The 14,728-nt window shown below is 43.3% G+C and overlaps 1 protein-coding gene across 2 annotated transcripts in view; it reads right to left on the bottom strand.

The window, feature by feature from the left end:
* The window catches only part of LOC110499502 (cAMP and cAMP-inhibited cGMP 3',5'-cyclic phosphodiesterase 10A), a 247,419-nt gene that overhangs the window by 41,435 nt on the left and 191,256 nt on the right, over nt 1-14,728 (bottom strand). For both annotated transcript variants that reach the window (XM_090213143.1, XM_090213144.1), the window contains exons 7-11: nt 13,704-13,865; nt 12,447-12,497; nt 11,247-11,305; nt 8,412-8,463; nt 880-1,022 (exon numbers count right to left, since the gene is read on the bottom strand). In XM_090213143.1, coding sequence (XP_090069269.1) covers nt 880-1,022; nt 8,412-8,463; nt 11,247-11,305; nt 12,447-12,497; nt 13,704-13,865 — 467 coding nt within the window. The remainder of the gene's footprint in view (nt 1-879; nt 1,023-8,411; nt 8,464-11,246; nt 11,306-12,446; nt 12,498-13,703; nt 13,866-14,728) is intronic.

Genomic DNA, 14,728 nt, shown 5'->3' with positions numbered 1-14,728 from the left:
GATTCTAGTTCCCCTGTTCAAGGATTCTAGTTCCCCTGTTCTAGGATTCTAGTTCCCCTGTTCTAGGATTCTAGTTCCCCTGTTCTAGGATGTATATTTCCCCTGTTCTAGGATTCTAGTTCCCCTGTTCTAGGATTTATAGTTTCCCTGTTCTAGGATTCTAGTTCCCCTGTTCTAGGATTTATCGTTTCCCTGTTCTAGGATTCTAGTTCCCTTGTTCTAGGATCATAGTTCCCCTGTTCTAGGATCATAGTTCCCCTGTTCTATGATTCTAGTTTCCCTGTTCTGGGGATTTAGTTTCCTTGTTCTAGGATTCTAGTTCCCCTGTTCTAGGATTCTAGTTCCCCTGTTCTAGGATTCTAGTTCCCCTGTTCTACGATTCTAGTTCCCCTGTTCTAGAATCGTAGTTCCCTTGTTCTAGGATTCCAGTTTCTTTGTTCTAGGGATATTAGTTCTATGGTTACGACTGCTCATCTGCTGTCACCAGAGAATTGTTCACATGATCCCTTGTCAATTCAACATAGCCATCAGAGAATCGTTCTCATGATCCCTTGTCAATTCAATATAACCCACCAGAGAATCGATCAGATGATCACTAATAAATTCAATATAACCCATCAGAGAATCATTCTCATGATCACTAGTCAACTCAACATAGCCATCAGAGAATCGTTCTCATGATCCCTTGTCAATCCAATATAACCCACCAGAGAATCGATCAGATGATCACTAATAAATTCAATATAACCCATCAGAGAATCGTTCACATGATCCCTTGTCAATTCAACATAGCCGTCAGAGAATTGTTCACATGATCACAAGTCAACCATTCAAAGAATCACTCAGATAAGCAGTAAAATAATCGATCAGGACCCTTACCTAATCTCTTTGGTTTTCCTGAAGACAGGTTTGCCCTCGTTCTCCTCCCCGATGTCAAACAGGTCTGAGTACAGTTCATTGTTATTGTGGTCCACCTGGAACAGTGCACATCTGTCCGCATTCACCAGGTTTTTTGCATATATCTGAAACACAACACCACGATGAACCGCATCAGTACGCTACACAGAAAGACATGGTCACACAGACAATCATAACTTCCCATTGATATCAACCCATATGACTAAATTAACATTTTGACTTAAAGGGGAAGTTAGGATTCACGGTAGCGTTTTACAATAAGGTTCCATTCGTTAAGGGTTTCTTAAAGGGGAAGTTAGGATTCACGGTAGCGTTTTACAATAAGGTTCCATTTGTTAAGGGTTTCTTAAAGGGGAAGTTAGGATTCACGGTAGCGTTTTACAATAAGGTTCCATTTGTTAAGGGTTTCTTAAAGGGGAAGTTAGGATTCACGGTAGCGTTTTACAATAAGGTTCCATTTGTTAAGGGTTTCTTAAAGGGGAAGTTAGGATTCACGGTAGCGTTTTACAATAAGGTTCCATTTGTTAAGGGTTTCTTAAAGGGGAAGTTAGGATTCACGGTAGCGCTTTACAATAAGGTTCCATTTGTTAAGGGTTTCTTAAAGGGGCTATAATTACATTATTAACAATTATTTAATAGGTAGGCAGGTGGTTAGAGGGTTGGGCCAGTAACTGAAAGAGAGGGAAGGGAGGCAGGTAGGAGAGGGAAGGGAGGCAGGTAATCTAGGGGTTAGAGCATTGGGCCAGTAACTGAAAGAGAGGGAAGGGAGGCAGGTAGTCTAGTGGTTAGAGGGTTGGGCCAGTAACTGAAAGAGAGGGAAGGGAGGCAGGTAGGAGAGGGAAGGGAGGCAGGTAATCTAGGGGTTAGAGCATTGGGCCAGTAACTGAAAGAGAGGGAAGGGAGGCAGGTAGTCTAGTGGTTAGAGGGTTGGGCCAGTAACTGAAAGAGAGGGAAGGGAGGCAGGTAGGAGAGGGAAGGGAGGCAGGTAATCTAGGGGTTAGAGCATTGGGCCAGTAACTGAAAGAGAGGGAAGGGAGGCAGGTAGTCTAGGGGTCAGAGCATTGGGCTAGTAACTAAAAGAGAGAGAAGGGAGGCAGGTAGTCTAGTGGTTAGAGCATTGGGCCAGTAACTGAAAGAGAGGGAAGGGAGGCAGGTAATCTAGGGGTTAGAGCATTGGGCCAGTAACTGAAAGAGAGGGAAGGGAGGCAGGTAGTCTAGTGGTTAGAGCATTGGGCCAGTAACTGAAAGAGAGGGAAGGGAGGCAGGTAGTCTAGGGGTCAGAGCATTGGGCTAGTAACTAAAAGAGAGAGAAGGGAGGCAGGTAGTCTAGTGGTTAGAGCATTGGGCCAGTAACTGAAAGAGAGTGAAGGGAGGCAGGTAGTCTAGTGGTTAGAGCATTGGGCCAGTAACTGAAAGAGAAGAGAGGCAGGTAGTCTAGTGGTTAGAGCATTGGGCCAGTAACTGAAAGAGAGGGGAGGCAGGTAGTCTAGTGGTTAGAGCATTGGGCCAGTAACTGAAAGAGAGGGGAGGCAGGTAGTCTAGTGGTTAGAGCATTGGGCCAGTAACTGAAAGAAAAGAGAGGCAGGTAGTCTAGTGGTTAGAGCATTGGGCCAGTAACTGAAAGAGAGGGAAGGGAGGCAGGTAGTCTAGTGGTTAGAGCATTGGGCCAGTAACTGAAAGAGAGGGAAGGGAGGCAGGTAGTCTAGTGGTTAGAGCAAGGGGCCATTAACTGAAAGAGAGGGAAGGGAGGCAGGTAGTCTAGTGGTTAGAGGGTTGGGCCTGTAACTGAAAGAGAGGGAAGGGAGGCAGGTAGTCTAGTGGTTAGAGCATTGGGCCAGTAACTGAAAGAGAGGGAAGGGGGGCAGGTAGTCTAGTGGTTAGAGCATTGGGCCAGTAACTGAAAGAGAGGGGAGGCAGGTAGTCTAGTGGTTAGAGCATTGGGCCAGTAACTGAAAGAGAGGGAAGGGAGTCAGGTAGGAGAGGGAAGGGAGGCAGGTAGGAGAGGGAAGGGAGGCAGGTAGCATAGTGATTAGAGGGTTAGGCCAGTAACTCGAAAGAGAGGGAAGGGAGGCAGGTAGCAGAGGGAAGGGAGTCAGGTAGGAGAGGGAAGGGAGGCAGGTAGGAGAGGGAAGGGAGTGAGGTAGGAGAGGGAAGGGAGGCAGGTAGGAGAGGGAAGGGGGGCAGGTAGGAGAGGGAAGGGAGGCAGGTAGGAGAGCGAAGGGAGTCAGGTAGGAGAGGGAAGGGAGTGAGGTAGGAGAGGGAAGGGAGGCAGGTAGGAGAGGGAAGGGAAGCAGGTAGCCTAGTGGTTAGAGGGTTGGGCCAGTAACTGAAAGAGAGGGAAGGGAGGCAGGTAGGAGAGGGAAGGGAGGCAGGTAGGAGAGGGAAGTAACTGTAATACCATTGGTTGGTGTAACAGTGGAGGAGGTATCCTCATGGTAACTGTAATACCATTGGTTGATGTAACAGTGGAGGAGGTATCCTCTCATGGTAACTGTAATACCATTGGTTGGTGTAACAGTGGAGGAGGTATCCTCTCATAGTAACTGTAATACCATTGGTTGGTGTAACAGTGGAGGAGGTATCCTCTCATGGTAACTGTAATACCATTGGTTGGTGTAACAGTGGAGGAGGTATCCTCTCATGATAGCTGTAATACCATTGGTTGGTGTAACAGTGGAGGAGGTATCCTCTCATGGTAACTGTAATACCATTGGTTGGTGTAACAGTGGAGGAGGTATCCTCTCATGGTAGCTGTAATACCATTGGTTGGTGTAACAGTGGAGGAGGTATCCTCTCATGGTAACTGTAATACCATTGGTTGGTGTAACAGTGGAGGAGGTATCCTCTCATAGTAACTGTAATACCATTGGTTGGTGTAACAGTGGAGGAGGTATCCTCTCATGGTAGCTGTAATACCATTGGTTGGTGTAACAGTGGAGGAGGTATCCTCTCATGGTAACTGTAATACCATTGGTTGGTGTAACAGTGGAGGAGGTATCCTCTCATGGTAACTGTAATACCATCGGTTGATGTAACAGTGGAGGAGGTGTCCTCTCATGGTAACTGTAATACCATTGGTTGATGTAACAGTAGGGAGGTATCCTCTCATGGTAACTGTAATACCATTGGTTGGTGTAACAGTGGAGGAGGTATCCTCTCATGGTAGCTGTAATACCATTGGTTGGTGTAACAGTGGAGGAGGTATCCTCTCATGGTAACTGTAATACCATTGGTTGATGTAACAGTGGAGGAGGTGTCCTCTCATGGTAACTGTAATACCATTGGTTGATGTAACAGTGGAGGAGGTATCCTCTCATGGTAACTGTAATACCATTGGTTGGTGTAACAGTGGAGGAGGTATCCTCTCATGGTAACTGTAATACCATTGGTTGGTGTAACAGTGGAGGAGGTATCCTCTCATGGTAACTGTAATACCATTGGTTGGTGTAACAGTGGAGGAGGTATCCTCTCATGGTAACTGTAATACCATCGGTTGATGTAACAGTGGAGGAGGTGTCCTCTCATGGTAACTGTAATACCATTGGTTGATGTAACAGTAGGGAGGTATCCTCTCATGGTAACTGTAATACCATTGGTTGGTGTAACAGTGGAGGAGGTATCCTCTCATGGTAACTGTAATACCATTGGTTGATGTAACAGTGGAGGAGGTATCCTCTCATGGTAACTGTAATACCATTGGTTGATGTAACAGTGGAGGAGGTATCCTCTCATGGTAACTGTAATACCATTGGTTGATGTAACAGTGGAGGAGGTATCCTCTCATGGTAACTGTAATACCATCGGTTGATGTAACAGTGGAGGAGGTGTCCTCTCATGGTAACTGTAATACCATTGGTTGATGTAACAGTAGGGAGGTATCCTCTCATGGTAACTGTAATACCATTGGTTGGTGTAACAGTGGAGGAGGTATCCTCATGGTAACTGTAATACCATTGGTTGATGTAACAGTGGAGGAGGTATCCTCTCATGGTAACTGTAATACCATTGGTTGGTGTAACAGTGGAGGAGGTATCCTCTCATGGTAACTGTAATACCATTGGTTGGTGTAACAGTGGAGGAGGTATCCTCTCATGGTAACTGTAATACCATTGGTTGGTGTAACAGTGGAGGAGGTATCCTCTCATGGTAACTGTAATACCATTGGTTGGTGTAACAGTGGAGGAGGTATCCTCTCATGATAGCTGTAATACCATTGGTTGGTGTAACAGTGGAGGAGGTATCCTCTCATGGTAACTGTAATACCATTGGTTGGTGTAACAGTGGAGGAGGTATCCTCTCATGGTAACTGTAATACCATTGGTTGGTGTAACAGTGGAGGAGGTATCCTCTCATGGTAACTGTAATACCATTGGTTGGTGTAACAGTGGAGGAGGTATCCTCTCATGGTAACTGTAATACCATTGGTTGATGTAACAGTGGAGGAGGTATCCTCTCATGGTAACTGTAATACCATTGGTTGGTGTAACAGTGGAGGAGGTATCCTCATGGTAACTGTAATACCATTGGTTGGTGTAACAGTGGAGGAGGTATCCTCTCATGGTAACTGTAATACCATTGGTTGGTGTAACAGTGGAGGAGGTATCCTCTCATGGTAACTGTAATACCATTGGTTGGTGTAACAGTGGAGGAGGTATCCTCTCATGATAGCTGTAATACCATTGGTTGGTGTAACAGTGGAGGAGGTATCCTCTCATGGTAACTGTAATACCATTGGTTGGTGTAACAGTGGAGGAGGTATCCTCTCACAACGTTGAATGTTTCGATCTTCATAACTACCATTCATTGCATGAACATGTTTTATTAATATAGTGTTGGATCTGCTCTTATGAATGCAGTGATGTGAACCCAACACTGCCTATAAGTATGTCTATACTCTGAGTGAACTCTCAAATAATCTATAAATGATTTACCTAAACCTATAACTTCTAAAAGTATACCTTATTTTAAAGTGACAGTCCTATAAAAATGAATAACTGAGTTGTCAACAAGTGGAAAAAGTGCCAATCCACTAAGTCATTAACAAATGGGTTACCAACATGTATAACCTTATTTTAAAGTGACAGTCCTATAAATATTAATAACTGAGTTGTTGGGTTACCAACATGTATAACCTTATTTTAAAGTGACAGTCCTATAAATATTAATAACTGAGTTGTTGGGTTACCAACATGTATAACCTTATTTTAAAGTGACAGTCCTATAAATATTAATAACTGAGTTGTTGGGTTACCAACATGTATAACGGATGACCATTTTATTAACGAGTTAAGGTCTACTAATATTTATAACTTGTAAAAAAAATTACTGGAAACTTTCTGGACATTTATTAATGAGTTGCAAACATTTATAACAGCGTATAATCTCCTCAAACATGTAATACATAACACAAATTAAATGTAATGTAACGTAAGGATACATTGGGAAAACACGTTAATTGCAGTGACTCAAATGTGTAGCCTATCATTGGTATAGTGAGTAGCCTAGCTAATTCAGAGGGGGTTATTTTTCTCCCCTTTTTAATATTACAAGTCAGAATAGAATTTGACAACTGATTAACTATTTACAATATAACATAGGGTTATCATGTTTCTTTTCTTGTTAAGCATTTTCCCATCCTGGAGTCTGAGACCGTACGGCAATCTGTGGGAGAGAAGAGGAATTGATGACAACGTAGCATATACACTCTAGCTATACAAAACTATACTATCACCATTATCTATACCATTTAGGTTTAGCTAGTCCTGTTATCCACTGCTAGCTAATAATAACAATAATAGCTAGCTACCACAGATTAATTAAAAGGGTTAGCTATCTATCAAAATAATACACTAGGTAGTTAGCTAGCTTGTGTGTGTTAGTCTTAAAATTGGAACCACTAGTGTGCTGACAAAGGAGGCTAACTAGTTAACTTACCAGCTACCTAGTTAGAGACAAAAAGTTAGATAACTAGCTCAGTTCAAAAGTTAGATAACTAGCTAGCTAGCGTGCTAATCCAAAAAAAGCTAGCTAAACAACTTGCATGGAAATTCTGTCATGTCGATATTAACTAGCTAGCTGGCAGCTAAAGTTTGCCAGCTAGCTAGCGAACCTAACGAGCCAGCAAACATGTTTTACTTAGCTAGCTAACTATATCATGCCAAAGTGTCACGCCTGCTCCCACTCACCCTGTCTGGCGCCCAAGTGCGCCAGGCTGCCCTTCATTACTCACATCTGTCACCATCATTACGCGCAGCAGCGCTCATTGGACTCATCTGGACTCCTTCCCTTTGTTGATTGCCCCGTCTATAACTGTCAGCTCCCCCGTTTGTTCCCTGTGTCAGCAGTAACGCCGTTGTGTGTCCTGTTCAGATGCTGTCCTGTCCCATGTCCAGATATATCATTAAATGTTCACTCCCTGCACTTGCTTCTCATCTCCAGCGTTGATTCTTACACTGAAGACTATCTTGTGCTAAATCGTATAGCAGAATTTCTATATAAAAAAAATACATTTGAGGTTTTACCTAATGCTAGCTAGCTAAAGTTTACTAGCTAACTAGGACAGAGGTGCTAGCTAACATTAGCTGCTAAATCATTCAGCAAAACTTCCGGAACCAGCGAACCAAACCAATAACATGACTTGAGATCTTCAGATGAGGCCTTCATTCCTGGAATAAATAAGTGTACCAATGCATCATCTGGGTTTCAAACGTGGGGCATCATGGGAGTTGGTCTGAAAACAAACCATTTTCTGCATCTGGTACAGAGCACTTCATCACACCCAAAAGTGAGAAAATAACAATTGTTTAACTATGCATTTAAGTGTTCAATATTATACGCATTTGTAAGTGCATTTATTAATGCTTAATAGCTGGAGGTAAATAGTGTCTCACTATTTGGCAAGCAACTGACTGACTATCAAACTAGTTTGACCTATTCATCATAACCCATATATTAAATGGTTTTTAATTGTATTTATTTTACCTTTATTTTGCATTTACAAATGATAAAATAACCGTTAATAACATAATTACAAACCCGTTATAAACCATTTACAAATGGAACATTATTGTAAAGTGTTACCTGATTCGCTCCAGGGTTCGGCGTAATCGTAAATCGATTCGGAAAGGTCTTTTAAACAGCACACGTTAGCAAGGCTATACAAGTTGAAGTTACATAAATTTTCAGGTAAAAAAAAACCCAATCAAAAACAGGATAATGAGACATATGAACTGAGGCGACACCAGTGGCACATGACAATACAATACACAGTACGCAGTACAGTATGTCACCACAACACGACACACATCCACTGTGGTCCTCATACACATTCTAGACAACCATCATGGACTTGGGCCAGACATTCGTGGAAGTGGTAGTCCCTTGAAGAAGTCCCTTCCTTGAAATAGCAGGCATCACAAACAAATAGAAAAACACAAAATAGACTAAATACGAAATAGACAAACAAACAAACAAACAAACAAACAAAAACATACCATTATGTGTTCAAGTAGAGAATCTATTGCCACAATGTTGTCAAAGTACGTTCTGTTGGAGAAAGAGAGAGAATGATAAACTAAGGGTATAGATGATTGATAAGGGTAATGATGATTGATAAGGGTATAGATGATTGATACGGGTATCAATGATAAGGGTATGATTGATAAGGGTATGATTGATAAGTGTAATGGTGATTGATAAGGGTATAGATGATTGCTAAGGGTATGATGATTGATAAGGATAAGGGTATAGATGATTGATAAGGATAAGGGTATAGATGATTGATAAGGGTATAGATGATTGATAAGGGTATAGATGATTGATAATGGTATGATTGATAAGGGTATTGATAATTGATAAGGGTATGATTGATAAGGGTAATGATGATTGATCAGGGTATGATGATTGATAAGGGTATTGATGATTGATAAGGGTATGATTGATAAGGGTAATGATGATTGATAAGGGTATAGATGATTGATAGGGGTATTGATGATTGATAAGGGAATAGATGATTGATAAGGGAATAGATGATTGATAATGGTATGATTGATAAGGGTATTGATGATTGATAAGGGTATAGATGATTGATAAGGGTATAGATGATTGATAAGGGTATAGATGATTGATAATGGTATGATTGATAAGGGTATTGATGATTGATAAGGGTATAGATGATTGATAAGGGTATAGATGATTGATAAGGGTATAGATGATTGATAAGGGTATAGATGATTGATAATGGTATGATTGATAAGGGTATAGATGATTGATAAGGGTATAGATGATTGATAAGGGTATAGATGATTGATAAGGGTATAGATGATTGATAAGGGTATAGATGATTGATAAGGGTATAGATGATTGATAAGGGTATAGATGATTGATAATGGTATGATTGATAAGGGTATAGATGATTGATAAGGGTATAGATGATTGATAAGGGTATAGATGATTGATAAGGGTATAGATGATTGATAAGGGTATAGATGATTGATAAGGGTAATGATGATTGATAAGGGTATAGATGATTGATAAGGGTATAGATGATTGATAAGGGTATAGATGATTGATAAGGGTATAGATGATTGATAAGGGTATAGATGATTGATAAGGGTATAGATGGAACAGATGGAACAGATGATTGATAGATTGATAAGAGTATAGATGATTGATAGATTGATAAGAGTATAGATTATTGATAAGGGTATTGTTTACGTACAGACAAAGAATCTTAATTTGACAAATTTTATCGCAGGAGGAAAATAATCCTCCAGTAGGAGGATTTGAATGAATATAAAATATTTACAATCCAGAGGGCAGCTGGAAGCGGTGTTTGTAGGCTATACAAAACAGTACCGTATCTACATTGTACCTTAAGCTGGGTATAAATACTACAGATTGGGTTCCAACTGGCCCGGACCCAACTCATTGGAATGCCCCCACCCCATGACCCAAACAGCAATTTATTTTTACAATTTATACCTGTCCAATAGCTTCCGAGTGGCGCAGCGGTCTAAGGCACTGCATCTCAGTGCTTAAGGCTGTCACTACAGACACCCTGGTTCGAATCCAGGATGTATCACAACTGGCCGTGATTGGGAGTCCCGTAGGGCAGCGCACAATTGGCCCGGCGTCGTCCGGGTAGGGCCCGTGTAGGCCGTCATTGTAAATAAGACTTTGTTCTTAACTGATTTGCCTCGTTGGTGGTCCCGACAGCACTTAATGGTGGTCCCGACAGCGCTCAATGGTGGTCCCGACAGCGCTTAATGGTGGTCCCGACAGCGCTCAATGGTGGTCCCGACAGCGCTCAATGGTGGTCCCGACAGCGCTCAATGGTGGTCCCGACAGCACTTAATGGTGGTCCCGACAGCGCTCAATGGTGGTCCCGACAGCGCTCAATGGTGGTCCCGACAGCGCTCAATGGTGGTCCCGACAGCGCTTAATGGTGGTCCCGACAGCGCTCAATGGTGGTCCCGACAGCGCTTAATGGTGGTTCCGACAGCGCTTAATGGTGGTCCCGACAGAGTTAAAACCTACAGGAGGGTAGCTCTCCAGGAACAGGGTTGGAATTAAAACCTACAGGAGGGTATCTCTCCAGGAACAGGGTTGGAATTAAAACCTACAGGAGGGTGTCTCTCCAGGAACAGGGTTGGAGTTAAAACCTACAAGAGGGTGTCTCTCCAGGAACAGGGTTGGAGTTAAAACCTACAGGAGGGTAGCTCTCCAGGAACAGGGTTGGAATTAAAACCTACAGGAGGGTGTCTCTCCAGGAACAGGGTTGGAATTAAAACCTACAGGAGGGTGTCTCTCCAGGAACAGGGTTGGAATTAAAACCAACAGGAGGGTGTCTCTCCAGGAACAGGGTTGGAGTGTCAACCTACAGGAGGGTGTCTCTCCAGGAACAAGGTTGGAGTTAAAACCTACAGGAGGGTGTCTCTCCAGGAACAAGGTTGAAGTTAAAACCTACAGGAGGGTGTCTCTCCAGGAACAGGGTTGGAGTTAAAACCTACAGGAGGGTCTCTCTCCAGGAACAGGGTTGGAGTTAAAACCTACAGGAGGGTGTCTCTCCAGGAACAGGGTTGGAGTGTAAACCTACAGGAGGGTATCTCTCCAGGGACAGGGTTGGAGTGTAAAACTACAGGAGGTTGTCTCTCCAGGAACAGGGTTGGATTTAAAACCTAGTCAACTGACCCCCCCCCCCCCCCCCCCCCAGGAAAATTCTCAGTGACAAAAAGAGTGATCAAGTTAAAATCCAACATCAGTATATGTGCTACAAGACAGAAGTGTCACATTTCCAAATGAATGAAAAGTCATTGAGACAATCTTACTTTGACACTTCTAGCAGGAAGTCATTGAGCTCCGTCTGTTTGGCTAGGCCTCTGCACACCTGGGGATACAAAAACAACACGTCAGATGTTCAGCTTCAAACTAACGTCAACGATGTCATGCTAACAGTTAGTTAGCACTTTGTTTAAGTGTCAACAGCAGGATTACAGCGTGAGCGAGAGGGGGGTGGGGGAGAGAAAGAGGGAGAGACAGAGCGAGAGAGGGGTGGGGGAGAGAAAGAGGGAGAGACAGAGCGAGAGGGGGGTGGGGGAGAGAAAGAGGGAGAGACAGAGCGAGAGAGGGGTGGGGGAGAGAAAGAGGGAGAGACAGAGAGAGAGAGGGGTGGGGGAGAGAAAGAGGGAGAGACAGAGCGAGAGGGGGGTGGGGGAGAGAAAGAGGGAGAGACAGAGCGAGAGGGGGGTGGGGGAGAGAAAGAGGGAGAGACAGAGCGAGAGAGGGGTGGGGGAGAGAAAGAGGGAGAGACAGAGCGAGAGGGGGGTGGGGGAGAGAAAGAGGGAGAGACAGAGCGAGAGAGAGAGAGAAACACCGTTGCCTTAAATCAGTGCAGACTGCTGTAACAAAATGGTGTATTTGTGAACGGACAGAAACGTGAGAGAAACCCACTGTGACCCAGGATGCGTTGGGACACTGTACTTTTCACGTAGGTACAAACCACAAGGCTCTTTTACACGCCATAATGACGGCCCTTGGGGGTCAAGTGTAAAAAGGCTTTACGGTTGATTAGACTGAGACCTACCCAGTCACAGGGGAGTTCTGCTTCACACAAACACCATCATGAGAACACAACCCCGGACAAACGTTCATGTGCAATTGTACTATGAGCGTTATTTTGAGCCAATGAAGTATTGAAACACAACAGTAGGTTATCATGTTCACAGCAGACACAACCCAATGACCACGTGCTACTTATCAAGCATTTATCAAGAGTGTGTTATCAAGCATTTATCAAGAGTGTGTTTTAAAGCATTTATCAAGAGTGTGTTTTAAAGAATTAATCAAGTGTGTTACCAGGCATTTATCAAGAGTGTGTTTTAAAGCATTTATCAAGAGTGTGTTTTAAATAATTAATCAAGTGTGTTACCAGGCATTTATCAAGAGTATTATTAAAGCATTTGTAACCAAATGCAAAACCAAACACCTGAGACATCACATACGGAAAATTTCAAAAATCCAATGCTGACCTGTACTTGGTGAATAGCTACAGATGCCCAAGCTAAACTCGCCGTCGCAACCTTAAAAAAAAATGAAAAGAAAATAAAATAATTTAAATGTATTTATTTGAAAAGGGACAAAATGCACATCAATTAACAGTTCTGTAAATGTGCCAGATTTAGCCAGCTGGCTAGTTTTCATCTGTAGTCCATGGGAAGATAGATTAAAAACACACTACAGAGCATCAACAACATTTAGCTTTTATTTATTTTTTAACAATAATAAAAAATAAAAATAAAAAAAGTACAAAGTTCTAGAAGCAAGAAGTAAAAAATGAGTCAAGGGAAAAAAAAGGGTAAGATGTTTTTAAATTTGACAGTTGGGATATTTATTAATATACATGTTTTTAAATTTGACAGTTGGGATATTTATTAATATACATGTTTTTAAATTTGACAGTTGGGATATTTATTAATATACACATAAAGCAAACTATCACATGAATATGCGTAACGTTCATCATATAATCAGTATCCCGTGTGTTTCCTCATACTGTGTGTTTGTCCAACCTAATGCCCTCACTGAATAATGCCTGCAACGTAATATTGGTTGAAAAGACGTCAACACAACGAGAATGCGTTAACGTTCTCATAACGTTATTACAACCATCTTGTCCCACTGGGTAATCTAACTACTTAACCCCTCGGTGCCTGCCATCTATACACGTCTCTGATTGGCTCATTAGGAGCTAATAGCAGAGTCTTCAGGGACTAACTGCTGCTCTCCTTATGAACTAATGGAAAGAGGGACACCTAGTCAGAAGTACAACTGAATGCATTCAACTGAAATATGTCTTCTGCATTTAACCCAACCCCTTTGAATCAGAGAGGTGCGGGGGTGGGGGGGGGGGGGCTGCCTTAATCAACATCCACGTCTTCAGCACCCGGGGAACAGTGGGTTAACTGCCTTGCTCAGGGGCGGAACGACAGATTTTTACCTCGTCGGCTCAGGGATTCGAACCAGCAACCTTTTGGTTACTGGCTCAACTTTCTAACCACTAGGCTACCTTACAAAAACCTCGGTCTGATCCTAAGGGGCTCCCTGCTTCTTTCTTTATGACCTCCTATATCCTTTACAGGAAGGCATTGCCCTCAACAGTCATACGCTCTGTTTACACAGAGAGGCTTGGTGTGTGTGTGTGTGTGTGTGTGTTTGTGTGTTTGTGTCCGTGCATGTATGCCTGCGTGTGTTCGTGTTAGTGTGTCTGTGTTCATGCGCGCATGTACCTCCTGGTTGCTGGTATTGAAGGGCTCATTGCCCCAGTGCCGATGCAGCTCCAGGATAGCTATGAGGTCACCGATGGCCGTGAGGATGGGGAGGCACAGGACAGAGTGAACATGAATCCCTGAGTCTGAGTCCTGACCTGTGCCTTCTGGGAAACGCTGGTCCTGGGTGGAGAGAGAGAAAGAGAGAGAGAGAGAGAAAGAGAGAGAGAGAGAGAGAGAGAGAGAGAGAGAGAGAGAGAGAGAGAGAGAGAGAGAGAGAGAGAGAGATTAGAATCTAAAGGTCAGGGGTCAAGGGTTAAGGGTGTTAAAGGGTGGTGAGGATGAGAAGGTAAAGGACAGAGTGAACATGAGTCTGAATCCCTGAATATCCTGCACACACAGACGTCAGGGGTTATGAGGTCAAAGCATTTGAAATATAACCAAATACTTTGGAACTTTTGATTTATCCTGCATTAGGGTTAGGGTGTTTGGGTTAGGGTGTTTGGGTTAGGGTGTTTGGGTTAGGGTGTTTGGGTTAGGGTGTTTGGGTTAGGGTGGTTCGGTTAGGGTGTTTGGGGTTAGGGTGTTTGGGTTAGGGTGTTTGGGTTAGGGTGTTTGGGTTAGGGTGTTTGGGTTAGGGTGTTTGGGTTAGGGTGTTTGGGGTTAGGGTGTTTGGGTTAGGGTGTTTGGGTTAGGGTGTTTGGGTTCGTGTTTTGGGTTCGTGTTTTGGGTTAGGCTTTTGGGTTAGGGTGTTTGGGTTAGGGTGTTTGGGGTTAGGGTGTTTGGGGTTAGGGTGTTTTGGGTTAGGGTGTTTGGGTTAGGGTGTTTGGGTTAGGGTGTTTGGGTTAGGGTGTTTGGGTTAGGGTGTTTGGGGTTAGTGTGTTTGGGTTAGGGTGTTTGGGTTAGGGTGTTTTGGGTTAGGGTGTTTGGGTTAGGGTGTTTGGGTTAGGGTGTTTGGGTTAGGGTGTTTGGGGTTAGGGTGTTTGGGGTTAGGGTGTTTTGGGTTAGGGTGTTTTGGGTTAGGGTGTTTGGGTTAGGGTGTTTGG

This window comes from Oncorhynchus mykiss, chromosome 20 (genome assembly GCF_057628025.1).
Source record: "Oncorhynchus mykiss isolate SJ-2025 chromosome 20, ASM5762802v1, whole genome shotgun sequence".
NCBI lineage: Eukaryota > Metazoa > Chordata > Actinopteri > Salmoniformes > Salmonidae > Oncorhynchus > Oncorhynchus mykiss.
The sequence above is the reverse complement of the archived record's forward strand: the minus strand, read 5'-3'. Positions and strand labels throughout refer to the sequence as shown.